Source organism: Panthera onca, chromosome B3 (assembly GCF_046562875.1).
Source record: "Panthera onca isolate mPanOnc1 chromosome B3, mPanOnc1 haplotype 2, whole genome shotgun sequence".
NCBI lineage: Eukaryota > Metazoa > Chordata > Mammalia > Carnivora > Felidae > Panthera > Panthera onca.
This window is the reverse complement of record NC_138344.1, coordinates 64398971-64415315: the sequence shown is the minus strand read 5'-3', so window position 1 is coordinate 64415315 and position 16345 is coordinate 64398971. Positions and strand designations below refer to the sequence as shown.

General features: G+C 37.3%; 1 protein-coding gene across 1 annotated transcript in view; it reads left to right on the top strand.

Moving 5' to 3' along the window:
• The window catches only part of SPRED1 (sprouty related EVH1 domain containing 1), a 137595-nt gene that overhangs the window by 88709 nt on the left and 32541 nt on the right, over positions 1-16345 (top strand). Inside the window, exons 3-4 of the mRNA XM_060618988.3 lie at positions 5522-5690; positions 9855-9904. Of these exons, the coding sequence (XP_060474971.1) occupies positions 5522-5690; positions 9855-9904 (219 nt within the window). The remainder of the gene's footprint in view (positions 1-5521; positions 5691-9854; positions 9905-16345) is intronic.

Sequence of the window (16345 nt, the reverse complement as noted above, 5' to 3'; positions counted from 1 at the left end):
CTTTGTATGATATCTATATTTAAAAAAAATTTTTTAATGTTTATTTATTTTTGATAGAGCATGAGCGGGGGAGGGGCAGAGAGAGAGGGAGACACAGAATCCGAAGCAGGTTCCAGGTTCTGAGCTGTCAGCACAGAGCCCGACATGGGGCTCAAACTCAGACTGTGAGATCATGACCTGAGCTGAAGTCGGACGCTCAACCGACTGAGCCACCCAGGCGCTGCTGATATCTATATTTTTTAATATATTGACATTTAATTTGTGGCCTAGCATATGGTCTGCCCTGAAAAATGTTCCATGTGTATGTCAGAAGACTGTATATTCTATTGTTGGGTAGAGTTTCATATATGTCTTTTAGGTCTAGTTGGTTTATTATGTTAAGTCTTCTATTTCCTTATTTTCTGTCTAGTTGTTCTATTTATTAAGAGTAAATTGTTGAAATCTCCTAACTATTGTTGTGGAGTTGTCTATTTCTTCCTTCAGTTCTGTCCATTTTTGCTTCATATATTTTATTGTCTGTCATAATGTGCATAAATGTTTACTGTTACATCTTCTTGCTCTCTAGAACCTTTTATTAATATATAATGTCCTCTTTCGTCTCTTATAACCTTTTTGATTTAAAGTCTTTTGTCTGATATTGGTATAGCTACCCCTGCTCTCTTTTGCTTATTATTTTCATGGGATGTCTTTTTCCATCCTTTGACTTTGAATCAATTTGTATCTTTGAAGTTTTAAAAAAAAATTTGATTTTATAGTTTATCTATTTTTGAGAAAGAGAGAGGGGGAGCAAGTGCGGGGAAGGGGCAAAGAAAAAGGGAGAGGGAGAGAGAGAATCCCAACCAGGCTCCGCATTGCCATCACAGAGCCTGATGTGAGGTTCGAACCGACAAATCATGAGATCATGACCTGAACAGAAATCTAGGGCCAGACACTTAACCAGGTGAGCCACTCAGGCACCCTAACCTATTTGTATCTTTGGATTTAAGGTAAGTGTCTTAGAGAAATCACCTAGTTGAGGGCGCCTTGGCTGGCTCAGTCAGTAGAGCATGCGTGTAACTCTTTATCTTGGTTGGCATCGTGAGTTTAAGGCCCACGTTGGGCCTAGAAATTATTTAAAAAAACAAAAAAAAAAAAGCACATAGTTAGATTATGTGCTTTTTTTCCTACTCTGCCAATCTCTGTCATTGTAATTGGAGAGTTAAATATATTTACATTTAAAGTGATTGATTAGGGGAACCCCAGTGGCTCAGCTCAGTTGGTTGAGAGTTAGGCTTTGACTCAGGTCATGATCTCACAGTTTGTTAATTCAGGCTCCTCATAGGACTTGGCTGCTGCTCACACAAGCCTGCTTCCAATCCTCTGTCCCTCTCTGCCCTTCCCCTGCTTTCACTCTCTCTCTCTTTCTCTCTCAAAAATAAATAAACCAATAATAATAATAATAATAATAATAAAATGATTGGTCATAAGGAGGGACTTCTGTCACTGTGCTGTTTTTATGTGTCTTACAGCATTTTATCTCTCATTTCTTGCATTTCTGTCTTTGTTTATGTTTGCATTGATTGTTGTGAAATGTTTAAATTACTTTCATGTATATTCTATAGCTATTACTTTGTGGTTACCATGGAGATTACATTTCGTATCTTCAAGTTTTAACACTCTAACCTGAATTTATACCAGCTTAAATTTAATAACATACAGAAATACTCTGCTCCTTTACAGCTTTGTCCTCACCCCTTTCGGTTGTTGATGTCACAGAATTATATGTATATAAATTGAATGCCCAGAAGTATAAACTCATGCTTTTATTCATGATAAAATACTTTTATTTTTTTCTACCATATTAATGTATTACATTTTATATTGTTCCACTACCCCTGTGTTTCTTTTAATTATTATTTTTTTATTTTTTTATTTACATTCAAGTTAGCATATAGTGCAACAATGGTTTTGGGAGTAGATTCCTTAATGCCCCTTACCCCTTTAACCCATCCCTCCTCCCACAACCCCTCCAGCAACCCTCTGTTTGTTCTCTATATTTATGAGTCTCTTATGTTTTGTCCCCCTCCCTGTTTTTGTTTTATTTTTGCTTCCCTTATGTTCATCTGTTTTGTATCTTAAATTTCTCATATGAGTGAAGTCATAAGATAGTTGTCTTTCTCTGACTAATTTCGTTTAGCATAATACCCTCTAGTTCCATCCATGTAGTTGCAAATGGCAAGATTTCGTTCTGATTGCTGAGTAATACTCCGTTGTATATATATACCGCATCTTCTTTATCCATTCCTCCATCTGTGGACATGTGGGTTCTTTCCATACTTTGGCTATTGTCGATAGTGCTGCTATAAATATTGGGGTGCATGTGCCCCTTTGAAACAGCATACCTGTATCCCTTGGATAAATACCTAGTAGTGCAATTGCTGGGTCATAGGGTAGTTCTATTTTTAATTTTTTGAGGAACCTCCGTACCGTTTTCCAGAGTGGCTGCACCAGCTTGCATTCCCACCAGCAATGCAAAAGAGATCCTCTTTCTCCACATCCTCACCAACATCTTTTGTTGCCTGAGCTGTTAACGTTAGCAATTCTGACAGGTGTGAGGTGGTATCTCATTGTGGTTTTGGTTTATGTTTCCCTGATGATGAATGATGTTGAGCATCTTTTCATGTGTCTGTTTGCCATCTGGATGTCTTCTTTGGAGACGTGTTTAGTCCTGTCTTTTGCCCATTTCTTCACTGGATTATTTGTTTTTTGGGTGTTGAGTTTGATAGGTTCTTTACAGATTTTGGCACCCAAACAGACACTCATATCAGTGGAACAGAATAGAGAACCCAGAAATGGACCCACAAATGTATGGCCACCTAATCTTTGACAAAGCAGGAAAGAATATCCCATGGAATAGAGACGGTCTCTTCAGCAAGTGGTGCTGGGAGAACTGGACAGCGACATGCAGAAGAATGAACCTGGACCACTTTCTTAGCCCATACACAAAAATAAACTCAAAATGGATGAAAGACCTCAATGTAAGACAGGAAGCCATCAGAATCCTAGAGGAGAAAGCAGGCAAAAACCTCTTTGATCCCAGCCACAGCAATTTCTTACTCAACACATCTCCGGAGGCAAGGGAAACAAAAGCAAAAATGAACTATTGGTACCTCATCAAAATAAAACGCTTTTTTTCTTTTAAGAGATAGAGTGTGAGCAAGGGAGTGTGAGAGGGAGAGAGAGAGAATAGAATTTTAAGCAGGCTCCACTCCAGCATGGAGCCCGACCTGGGGCTTAATCCCATGACCCTGGGATCATGATCTGAGCCAAAATCAAGAGTTGGATGTTCACCTATGACTGAGCCACCTAGATGTTCCTAATGCCTCTTTTAAATGCATTAGTCTCTTATATTTTGTAGAAAACAATATTTGGGGTTACAAACCAAGGTTACAATAATACCTAGCTTTTTCCTAATTGCTTTTTTCTTTAAATGTGTTAGTCTCTTAAATCTTACAGAAAAGAAAAACTGCAGTTAAAAACCAGTGTTACAATTTTACTGCTTTTATAAATGCTCCTGCACTTAACTCACTGAGATCTTTATTTCTCCATACAGCTTCAAGTTACTGTCTAGTGTTATTTCATTTCACTATGTAGGACGTCCTTGAACTTTTTTTGCAGGGCAAATCCAGTAGTAACCCATTCTCTCAGCTTTTGTTTATTTGTGAATGTCTTAATTTTTATCTTTCGAAGGACAGTTTTGCCAGATAAAGTATTCTTTTTTGACCCTCTTTTCTTACAGTACTTTGATCATATCTGCCCACTATCTTCTGACCCTCAAAGTTTCTGAAGAGAAATCTGCTGCTGTTTTTATTTAGGATCATTTGAAAGTGACTGTCCGCATCTCTCTTGCTACTTTCAAGATTCTCTCTGTGTCTCTGTGTGGCTCTGTTTTGAATTCATCTTATTTGGAGTTTGTTGAGCTTGTCAGATGCTTATATTGATGTCTTTCATTGTACCTATGAAGTTTTAAAACTGTTGTTTCTTCAGATATTCTCTCTGCCCCTTTCCCTTTCTTGTTTCTGCAGGTCCTATGATGTGTAGGTCGGTCCTCTTGATGGTGTTCTCTGGGTCCCTTAAGCTGTTTGCATTTCTTTAATGTTTTTTCTTTCTGTTCTTCAGATTCAGTAATTTCTATTGTCCTGTTTTCAAGTTCGCAGATACTTTTTCCACCTGCTCAAATCTGCTTTTAAATCTCTGTAGTGAATTTTTTATTTCAGCCCCAGAATTTCTTCTTAGTTTCTTTTTAGGTTTCTCTGTCTTTATTAATACTTTCATTTTTGTTTGTACACTGTTTTCTTAACTTTCTCCATATCTTCATTTAGTTCTTCAATCATCCTTAAGAGAGGTTTTTTTTTTTTTTAAGTTTTTGTCTAATAGATCTGCCATCAGGCCTTTTTTAGGGACAGTGTCTGTTGATTTTCTTTTTTCCTTTCATTGAGAAAAGGAAAAAAAATTAATTTACTATTTTCTTGTGAGCCTTGAGTTTTTTTGTTAAACACTGAGTATTTGAATCTATTAATGTGGTAACTCTGGAAATTAGATTGTCCCCATTCCCCAAGAATTGCTGCTCCTGCCGCTGCTGCTGCTGCTGTTGTTGTTGTATTGTTGTGGGTTGTCTCTATGCTGGGAATCTGCCTAAAGTGTAAACTTAGGTCTTTGTGTATCTTTTCTGAGTATTTCTTTGGGTATGCATAGTCACTTTCTAATTTTCCCCATGAATACAATTGTTCTTGAATGTCCTAGTCTTTAGTATCTGGTACCCCAAATGGGAAAAAGTAAAAAATGATGAATAAAAAAGGATGCTGATCCTTTAAATAACCTGGACATGACTTTATTCTGTTGAGGAAGAACTTGGAACAGTAAGAGAAGGTATAACAACTATGGGTGTTTTCCTCTTTGTCTACACCTCTCTAATCAGCCAGCCATCGGTAATCAGAGCATGGATTTCTGGTAGTTGGGGGACAGGATTCTTTTTATGCAACCTGGCTCCTGAAATTTGTATGCAAGCCGCTCCAGGAACATGTGCACAATTCCTGCCACGGGGTATGGGTAGCGGCTACTGTACTCATAGCAGAGATTGATCAGAATTGAGCACAGTTTACTGGCCATGGCTTCCCTTGGGAGTTACAAGCCTTCACCTTCAACAGACTTCAGAGTTCAACATAGTTATATCAGACAGATTTCTGCCAGTGTAATTATTGTCTAGGTAGGAAGAAAGATTCCTTCTTACTTTGCCATCTTCCCAGAATCCCCTTTAATTCCATTTCTTTTCTGTATCGAGTGATTCTATGAAGTAGATTAAGTAGCAAGACCTCTATTTTAATAAAGGGGAGAAATGAATTTACTAAAATACAGCAAAGGCTTGCAGGTTTCATTTTATTTACTTTTTTTTATTTCTTATTCTTACCTTGTTTTTTAATTAAGAGCTACATGAGAGGATTTGATAAATGTGTAGTAATCTTTGGCATTTACCTTTTGGCAGGTGGTTTTGGAATGTATGCTTAAAAAAGACCTCATTTACAATAAGGTCACCCCAACATTTCACCACTGGAAGATTGATGATAAGAAATTTGGCCTTACCTTTCAAAGTCCTGCTGATGCTAGGGCTTTTGATAGAGGCATTCGAAGAGCTATAGAGGATATTTCTCAAGGTAGGTTTTCTCGACTATTTCCTTATTTTGTTTATCACATATAATAGAGTGACTTGAAGCAAGTCCGCTTTTGTGATACGTGATTGATTAACTTTGAAAGCTCACTGTAGGCAAAGATAGAATAATGGGTTTTTAAATGTTTTATATTTGTCACATTGTAATATATATACCAATTACATGCATTGTCTTGAAGCCATCAGTAGCAGCCATCATATAATTCAGATGTTTTTAAGAGCATAAAGAAGAGGAGAACAGAACATTTAGAATCCTTGTGTGTTGTTACATCAGTCATATCCTTGTTTGGGTTATAAAAAAGCAAAAATTTCTAATAATCAATTATGGTTAACCTTTGAACAACATGGTTTCAATGGTGGTGGCCCACTATATGTGGATTTTTTTACAATACAGTACCATAAATGTATTTCCTCTTCCTTATGATTTGCTTGGTAACATTTTCTGTCCTCTATTTTATTTTATTCTAAGAATACAGTATATAATACATATAACATACAGAGTATGTGTGATCAACTATTTATGTTATTGGTAATGCCTCCGGTCAACAATAGACTATTAGTAGTTAAATGTTGGGGGAGTCAAAAGTTACATGTAGATTTTCAACTACATTGTGGGGGGTGAACTGGGGTTGGTGTCCCTCACCCCTGCAGTGTTCAAGGACAGTGTTCGATTGTATTTGGTTATTAGAAATTTTCTCTTTTTTATATGTAGACTCTATTTTTTTCTGTGGCAAAAACCCCTTCTTAAAACTGTTCTTAACTCTTTATCTGGTTTCATAATTGAGAATTGGTAGAGACCACAGCTCCATCTATCCCTTTGCATATTTTGCCAGTTTGTTAAGATGATTAACTCTAAGGCTTGCAGGTTTTATTTTATTTTTTTTTTTAAGTTTACTTATTTCTTTTGAGAGGCAGAGAGAGAGAGAGAGAGCGAGCGAGCATGAGTGGGAGAGGGGAAGAGAGAGAAAATCTCAGGCAGGCTCCACGCTGTCAGTGCAGAGCCCAGCGTGTGGCTTGACCTCATAAACCATGAGATTGTGACCTGAGCCGAAATCAAAGAGTTGGTTGCTTAACCACCTGAGCCACCCAGACACCCCTAAAGCTTGCAGGTTTTAAAGGGAAGAAGAATGTATTTACATGTAAGACTGGCCTCTGCTTAATTAAGCAAAAATAAATCACTTTAAAGCCCATTTCTTCCCTTTAACGAAATTATAATGAAGATAATTATATGATTATAATTATAATATAAATTATAATTATAATTGATTTGTTTTTCTAATTAAGAAGGAAAATTGTCTCTACAAATAGAAATTACTTTCTATATAATATAACTGAATCAAAATATATTAGCATTGTGATTTGTATATTTTGAAGATGGCATTTTGGTAGAAAAATTCAGAAGAAATGAATGAATTATGAGACTGACCATAGGCAAGAGCATGGAAATGCTTAGTACAAGTCTGTACTGATAGCGTATGAAGTTGTAAATAAATCATTCATTCAGCTATTTTAAAAGATTAGAGATTGGTCCAGTCAGTGATTTCCAGTTCAGAAAAACTTCCACAGAATAGTAGCAGTCATTTTATCTTTATTACAAGAATCTAAAATTCATTCTAGATCAGTATTTTGGGGTCCTTGGATGGCTCAGTCAGTTAAGCGTCCGACTCTGGCTCAGGTCATGATGTCGTGGTTCACAAGTTCAAGCCCCACGTCGGGTTTTGTGCTGACAGCTCAGAACCTGGAGTCTGCTTCGCGGATTCTGTGTCTTCCTTCTCTCTCTGCCCATCTCCCACTGGTTCTCTCTCTCTCTCTCTCTCTCTCTCTCTCTCTCTCTCAAATAATTAAAACATTAAAAAAATTAGATCAGTATTCTCAGTATTGGCTGCACATTTGAATCATCTGGGACACTTTGAAAAATAGAATAACTGGTCCCCACTCGAGACCACTTGAATCATTCTGTCTAGAGAGGGGAGGCGAGGCATTTTTTTAAAGTTCCTATCCATTTCAAATGTGATGAGGAATTGTGAAATTATTATATTATGAATTGAGAGGGGGGAAAAAGATTCCAAGATTCTCTAGCAGTGGTTGTGGTTCTGAAACCACTGCAAGAAACTTCGAAATAAAAATACTTGATACCCTATGCCTCATCCCCCAGATTCTGACATTATTGGTTTGGAAATATATTGTACCACCAGTATATTTTGTAAATTTTTTCCAATCAATTCTGATATTTAGTGTTCAAGAACCAGTACGTTAAAAAGATAACCGGTTATCCATGGCTGCTGGAATTTATGATTTACTTTTTTATAACTAAGCTTTTTGTTTTAATTCCAGTATAGTTAACATACAACGTTATATTATTTTCAGGTGTACAATATAGTGACTCAACAATTCTGTACTTTACTCAGTGCTCATCATAAGTGTACTCTTTAATCCCCATCACCTATTTGGCTCATTCCCCCATCCACCTCCCCTGTGTTAGCCATCAGTTTGTTCTTTATAGTTAAGGGTCTGATTCTTGGTTTCTCTCCCTCTTTTTCTTTTTCTTTTAATTTTTTTTAATGTTTATTTTCGAGAGAGAGAGAGAGCGAACGAGCATGAGTCGGGGAGGGGCAGAGAGAGAGGGAGACACAGAATCTGAAGCAGGCTCCAGGCTCCAAGCATCAGCATAGAGTCTGATGCAGGGCTCAACTCCATGAACCGTGAGATCATGACCTGAGCAGGAGTCAGATGCTTAACAGACTAAGCCACCCAAGCGCTCCTGTCTCTCTCTTTTCTTTCCTTTGCTCATTTGTTTTGTTTCTTAAATTTGACATATGAGTGAAATCATACGGTATTTGTCATTCTCTGACTGACTGATTTTGCTTAGCATTATATACTCTCTGGCTCCATCCATGTTGTTGCAAATGGCAAGATTTCATTCTTTGTGGCTGAATAATATTCCATTGTGTATATGTACCACCTCTTCTTTATCCATTCATCTATTGGCGGACAGACATGTGGGATGCTTACATAATTTGGCCATTGTAAATAATGCTGCAGTAAACACAGGGCTGCATGTGTCCCTTCGAATTACTGTTTTTGTACATTTTGTATAAATACCTCGTAGTGTGATTATTAGATCATAAAGTAGTTCTATTTTTAATGTTTTTGAGAACTTCCATACTGTTTTCCACAGTGACTGTACCAGTTTGCATTCCCTAAATTATTGTTACTTTTGGGCCTGTACTCATGTCTCCATAAAAGCATATTTCTTTCCCTAGGATCAAATAAATTGGGTTTCATGTTTTAAAAGACAGTTTAAAAATGTGGAGGAGCTTACAAACTTCTAGCCAAGTGGAATAGACTACAGTACTCAGTCTGTCTCATTATTTTTGAACATTTTTAAAGGTATACTGAGGGTTAGCATTATTGCCAGCCACTGTATAGACTTTCAGCAATCTCATTAAATTTTTCTTACTTAGCCTTCCATGACAATAGGAATAAACTATGCAATCCTTTCCAAAGGACAGATTTCTCCTCATCTCCATGCTAACTGTGTCTCACAAGGTAGCATAAACTCGGAATACTTTGTTAAGATGTTATTCTTTATTAATTTATTAAAACTAAAGGCACTCTTTGAACACCATGAAAATTTACACAGAGACACTGGTTTACAAAGATCAATAGCAACAATTGGCCATTGGCTGTCTATAGTGGTTTATGGCTTATTTGTTTTCTTTCTTAATGAAAGCAGCTAAAATCCTCATTTTGGATACTAATTACTGTTTTCTGGTTAAGAGTATTTAGAAAATTGAATCAAACATATGTGGATATCATCTAAACACTAGAGGAGTGTATTCCATATATACTGCCTATCATTTTGAGCACTTAAGAAAAATCAGGTGTAGGACTTGCTACAGATAGTACGCTTTCACAGAAAATAGCACTTTAGTAAATAACTGGAAATAGAAGAGGTAAACAATCCCTCATTCTCTGTTCTACTAACAAAGGGGCCGGTATCAGTGGCCAACATCTGACTTGTTGCCAGGCAGCCCAGAGTCATCTCTGATCAGTTCTACACTATTATAATGATTTAATTAATTAGTCAATAATACTAAATCCTAAGACAAAAACTCTTTGCTTAATTAACTTCTCCCTGTTTTCTTAGGATGCCCAACATTTAAAAATGAAGCTGAAGGAGTAGAAGATGACTTACAAGTAAGTAGTTTGCCTTGAGAAGAATTTTTTTTAATGTTTTTCTTTATTTATTTTGAGAGAGAGTGAGAGCATCTGCACACTGAGTGGGGGAGGGGCCGAGAGAGAGACAGAAGAGAGAATCCCAAGAAAGCTCTACACTGTCCGTGTGGAGCACAGCGTGGGGCTTGAACCCACGAACCGTGAGATTATGACCTGGGCCGAAATCGTAAGTTGGACACTCAACTGACTGAGCCACCTAGGCGCCCCAAAAGGAATTTCTGAACATAAAGGATATGGAGGAAGTCACTAACTTTAATAAATGGACAACTTATATTAATTTCTAAGAACATTTCTAAGACACTCTTTTGTCACCAAGTACAGAGAAACAGAAACAATATGATGTCTGGGAGTGTGTGTGTGTGTATGTATGCATGTATTATAGAGAGAAAGTTTGTTTTTATTCACTTTCCTTTGGTTGATTTGTTGGTGGTGGTGGCTGGTTTTTTTGGTTTGTCTTTAAAGGAATTGGCTCAGTGATTGTGGGGACTGGCAAGTCATAAATGCACAGACAGGCATGCATGGCAATTCTTACACACTTTGACGTTTCAATTTTGAGTTGGAAGGCATTCTCATGTCAGACTTCCTTCATCTTTGCAGTGACCAATCTCAGTCTTTAAGTCTTTTTGTAATGAGACCTGTCTGCTTTATGGAGGATAATTTCCTTTACTCAGAATATACTGATTTAAATGTTAGTCACATCTGAAAATACCTTCACAACATTTAGACTGGTTTGACCAACAGCTTGGCACTGTAGCTTCGCCAAGTTGACAGATAAAATTAACCATCACATATAGGCAAGGTACTTACATAAAGAATTCACAGAAAAGGAGTTACAAATTGTTAATGAGCATATATGAACAGTGGTAATCAGCAGGTAGAAATTGACACTCTCCCATACTGTGTCTGTTGGTGAGATTGACCACATTGATGCCTTGCTGGAGAAAATGTAGATTGGTTGATCCTTTGTAGAAGGCGGTTTGGTAATATGTATTAAAAAGCCTTAAAAACAGAAACATGAATGCCTGTTGATCTAGTGAACCAATTTCCAGTGATTTATACTAAGGAATAGAGATACACAAAGATTTTTTTATACACAGATCTTGGGGTATATTTAAAATATTAATAAAAAATAAGCTATTTAAATAGGAGAATCTGAATTAATAAAAAGTATATCTTTGTCATGCAACCATTAAATATTATTTATTAAGTTGCTTTCAATATATTGATTAATAAAAATATAAAAATTATATGGTTGTTATCACTACTCACTAAAATGTTAAATGTTTTGTTACTTTTGGATTGTGGGATTCTGAGCTATATGGCTTCCTTTTTAGTACTTTTCCATATTTTTCAAGTTTGATACAATAGATATTAATACTTCACAACAACGTTAGAACAGTAAACCCAAATTTGTATGTATACCTTGTATTAATAATTATTCATATTACTGTAAAAATAGTTGTGACCTAAAGACATTGCAAAATGTTTTATGTGCATTTATAGTAAGAAAATAAAAATTTTTATTTTGGAAATTTTGAGAAATATAGCAAAATTTAGAGGAAAAAACATAAATATGCTGCCATCCACATTAGCTACCATCCACATTAACTACCATACATTTGTCATATAGACTGGGATTTTTTCCATACACATAAATGTATATTCACATGTGTTAATTGTGATATCATTATACTATAGTCTTTTTTTGTCACTTAAATATTTGATAATATTTTCTGTGTCCTTAAGTACTTTTACAAGTTTATAATTTTTAATGTTTTTTTTATGTAATTTGTTTTTGGTAGATGTATCATAATTACCGATCCCCCTGTTGTACATTTTAGAGTTCTTTTGTGTGTTTAAATATATGAATCTGTTTATTTTATTGATGGTTATTTATTATTTTAAAAACACAGTGAGTTGCAGTTAATTAGATATAAGAAATAAGTAATAAGATGAAAATAATAATTTTTACTTAAGTGTTTTAACAAAGTTCCATTTTGTTCTGGTATCAATCAAAATATGGGGCTGGAAATAGAGAAACATTTTCTGGATTGCCTCCTATGATGAAAGTAAATTTGGTTAAAATTCAATTTCAAAAAAGTAGATTTTCACATACCAACACTGTCCATTACATAATGGCTGTTATTGTAGTATTCTTTTTTTTTTTTTTAAGTTTATTTGTTTATTTTGAGAGAGAGGGGGAGAGAGAGAGAATCCCAACTAGGCTCCACACTGTTAGCACAGAGCCTGATGCGGCGCTTGATCTCACAAACTGTGAGATCATGACCTGAGCTGAAACCAAGAGTCAGACGGTTAACTGAGCCACCCAGGTACCCGTTAATATTCTTCTGATTTGGTTTCACTTCATTTCTGTATATAGCTTTATGTAAAGGAAAAACTGCTACAGGACATAATTGTTTGCACTACTTTGTGCATATAACAGTCAGTGTGTTTGGTAAAAACTATTGTTTTCATACTCTCATTTGCTATTAGTACTATAAATGTCAGGGCTTTGGTATGGAGTAAAAAATGGGGAAGATACGAATGAGAAATAATAAATTTATCATTGAAGCAGACAAAATAGTAAAAAGTTAGAAATAGGAGGAGGCTTGGGGCGCCTGGATGTCTCAGTTGGTTAAGCGTCCGACTTCGGCTCAGGTCATGATTTCAGTTTGTGAGTTTGAGTCCCGCGTCGGGGTCTGTGCTGACAACTCAGAGCCTGGAGCCTGCTTCAGATTCTGTGTCTCCTCTGTCTGCCCCTCCTCTGCATACTCTGTCTCTCTCTCAGAAATAAATAAATATTTTAAAAAATGTTTAAAAAAAGGAATAGGAGGAGGCTGGTAAAGAAAATTACTATATAACAAAAAGCAGCAAGAGTAGTTCTTCTGTTAGCTCCTTGGGATCTCTACTTTGTAGTCACATATCTCCAGTGCTCTCAATCCAACATGTTACATACACACCCTAAAAGAGTTATTTATATTTTAACTTTGTTAGACACACTTGCTTGATTTTTATTTTCATAATAAAATAGAAAATACGCAATGTCACTGTAGACTGTAGTAATAGGCTTCCACTTAAGTGTAATTTTACTAGGAGCAATTTTTGTATCGTTTTAATTTTTTTCTTTTAATTTTCTTTAAAGTTTATTTACTTATTTTGAGAGAGAGAGAGAGAGAGCAGGAGGGTCGGAGAGAGGGGGAGACAGAATCCCAAGCAGTCTCTCCACTGTCAGCCCAGAGCCCAATGTAGGGCTGGAACCCACAAACCCTGCGATTATGACCTGAGCTGAAACCAAGAGCCAGACACTCAACTGACTGAGCCACCCAGGTGCCCCTCAAGTTTTAATTCTTGATTTTACTTACTATGGTATTTTAAAAACAGATTCTTAAATTCTTTTCCCTTTGATGGAATCTAATTCTCCTCCCCCAGAGTGTCCTTTATACTTAGTTGTTTGTTAACAAAGGAACTATGGTAGGGGTGCCTGGGGGGCTCAGTCAGTTAAGACTTCAGCTCAGGTCATGATCTCATGGTTCGTGGGTTCGAGCCCTGCATTGGTCTCTGTGCTGACAGCTCAAAGCCTGGAACCTGCTTCAGATTCTGTGTCTCCTTCTCTCTCTGCCCCTCTCGTGCTCACTCTCTCTCTGTCTCTCAAAAATAAATAAACATTAAAAAAAAATTAAAAAAAAAAAAACTATGGTAGAAATCACATAAGGCGTGACTTCCAAGGCAGCTTCTTTCCGGTTTTCTTGGTTTATCTGTACTAGAAAATGACAATTGTCATGTCATGAGGACACTCAGCAACTCAGTGGAGATGCCCATGTGGTGAGGAACTGAAGTCTTGTGATAGTAACGATATTAGTGAGCCATCTAGGAAGCAGGTCATTTACCGCCTAGACAAGCCTTTAGAAGACTATCACTTGACTGTAACTTCCTTGGAGACTGTGAGCTAGAACCTGTTAACAATTAAACTGTTTCTGAATTCCTGACTTACAGAAACTATAAAATTAATGTTAAGTGTTAATCGAAGCCTTGAACTTTGGGAATAATTTTTTACTAATACAGATTTAGGTACCCCCAAATGGGGTGCTGCCATAGCAAATACTTTAAAATGTGGGATAGACTGAACTTGGTCAGTAGATGGAAGCTTAATGTCAGGTGTTTGAAGAGACTGCCAGTGAAGGCTTAAATGAAAATAAAATCATATTAGAAACTGGAAGAAAGGGTATCTTTGTTATACAGTGGCAGACAGTTTAGCAACACTGTCACCTTCAGTAATGTGGGTCCTTTAGAAAATGTATCTAATGAGCTAGGTGACACAGCTAAGGAGATTTTTAAGCAAAAGTTTAAAACTGTTGCTTGGTTTCTTCTTTCTGCTTATGGTAAAACAGGAGAGAAGAGAAGAAAGGGCTCCTAAACAATATGGAGCCAGGACCCGATGGTATGAAATTCTCATCCTCTCAGTATGTCCCACTGTGCTGAGATTAGGAAATGGCATCCAGGCAAAGGTCAAATCCAGGGCACTCTCAGAATACCTTTGTCTAAAGATGATGAAGCTAAGTGTGTGACATACAGTCCTCTGTTAAGATCTCAGACGTATCTAAGGTATGCCTCCAAGAACTTTTCAATCAAAGTCATAGGGCTAATTAAACAGATTAAGGATGTCCCTTAGTAGGAATTTATAGTAGAGAAGAGTTTATCTCAGATTTGTGACTGCTCTTTTTTGTCAAATGTGTGAACCCCAATAAGAATCCCAAGAGACCCACAGTATTTTCCCTTTTTTTTTTAAATGTTTGTTTATTTTTGAGAGAGAGGGCAAATGAAGGAGGGACAGAGAGAGAGAGAGAGAGAGAGGGAGACAGAATTTGCAGCAGGCTCCACACTGTCAGCGCAGAGCCCTATGTAGGGCTCGAACTCACGAACTGTGAGATCATGACCTGAGCCCGAAGTTGGACACTTAATCTACTAAGCCACCTAGACATCCCCTACAGTGTTTTGTTGTGTTCTGTTTTCTTTTTTCTTTTCTTTTCTTTTCTTTTCTTTTCTTTTCTTTTCTTTTCTTTTCTTTTCTTTTCTTTTCTTTTCTTTTCTCCTCTCCTCTCCTCTCCTCTCCTCTCCTCTCCTCTCCTCTCCCTCTCCTCTCCCTCTCCTCTCCCTCTCCTCTCCCTCTCCTCTCCCTCTCCTCTCCCTCTCCTCTCCCTCTCCTCTCCCTCTCCTCTCCCTCTCCCCTCCCTCTCCCTCTCCTCTCCTCTCCGTTTTATTTATTTTTTGAGGGAGCGTGAGTGTGGGAGAAGTAGAGGGCCAGGGGGACAGACCACCCGAAGCAGGCTCTGTGCTGACAGCAGAGAGCGCAATTCAGGGCTGGAACTCAGGAACTGTGAGATCATGACCCAAGCTGAAGTCAGACACTCCCCCCAACTTAGCCACCCAAGAGTCCCCCTCTCACAGTGTTTTCAAAGGAGTTAATTTGGCAGAAGTATCACCAACTTGGATTGAAGAGTAGCTCTTTAGATCCAAAGATTCTACTGGTAGGAAGCAGGTGAAAACAACTATACACATGTGTGTGAATATGGGCTACTTTTCATAAAATGGAAGGGTGACTCAGAAGAGAGCCCAAATCTCCAAGGCCAGAGCCAAGAACTATGGAGAATTAATTCTAGATCCTAAATTCTTTTCAAGCAACTTGGAAGATGTTTCTACTTTGATTTCAGAATTACTTTGGATCAGTTGACTCCATTGTTGTTCCCATATTTTTAAATTTTGTACAAGATGGTGTTACAGCAGTTTTCCTCTGCCTGTCCTACCATTGTATTTTGTGTATGTGTGGGGCAGATAATTTGTCTTTTTAGTTCACAGGTCTTCACACTGGGAGAAATTGTACTCAAAGGATTGTGCTTAAGGAACTGTCCCCAAGAAGTTTCATCTGTACATGGATCTATTTAGATCACAACATCCTGGATGTGAAGTTGTTGCTCTAAAGGGATGAGACTTTTGGGGGAGTCTTGGGAGGGGGTGAGTGTATTTTGCATATGCGGAAAAATGTTAATTATTTGTCCAAAGAGTGGTGAACAGTAGTGATCATAAAATATATCCACAAATTATTTCATAGTCCTCTCTTCCACTCGAGTCTAATCGCCCTCTCTTGAGTGTCACTGTATGTAGTGACTTACTTCTAACAAATAGTATGTGAAGGAAGTGAGGTTAGGTCATGAGATTTGTGACTTCCATCTTGCTCTTTCTCTTGATCACTGAGTCTGGGAGAAGCTTGGTAATGTGCAAAGACACTTAAGCAGTTCTGAAAAGAGATGAGACCTTGTTTCAGCAGCCAGCACGGAAATGGGTCAATCTTGGAAGAAAGTTTTCTAGCCCTAAACAAGCCTTCAGATAACTGTAGCCGTGGCTATT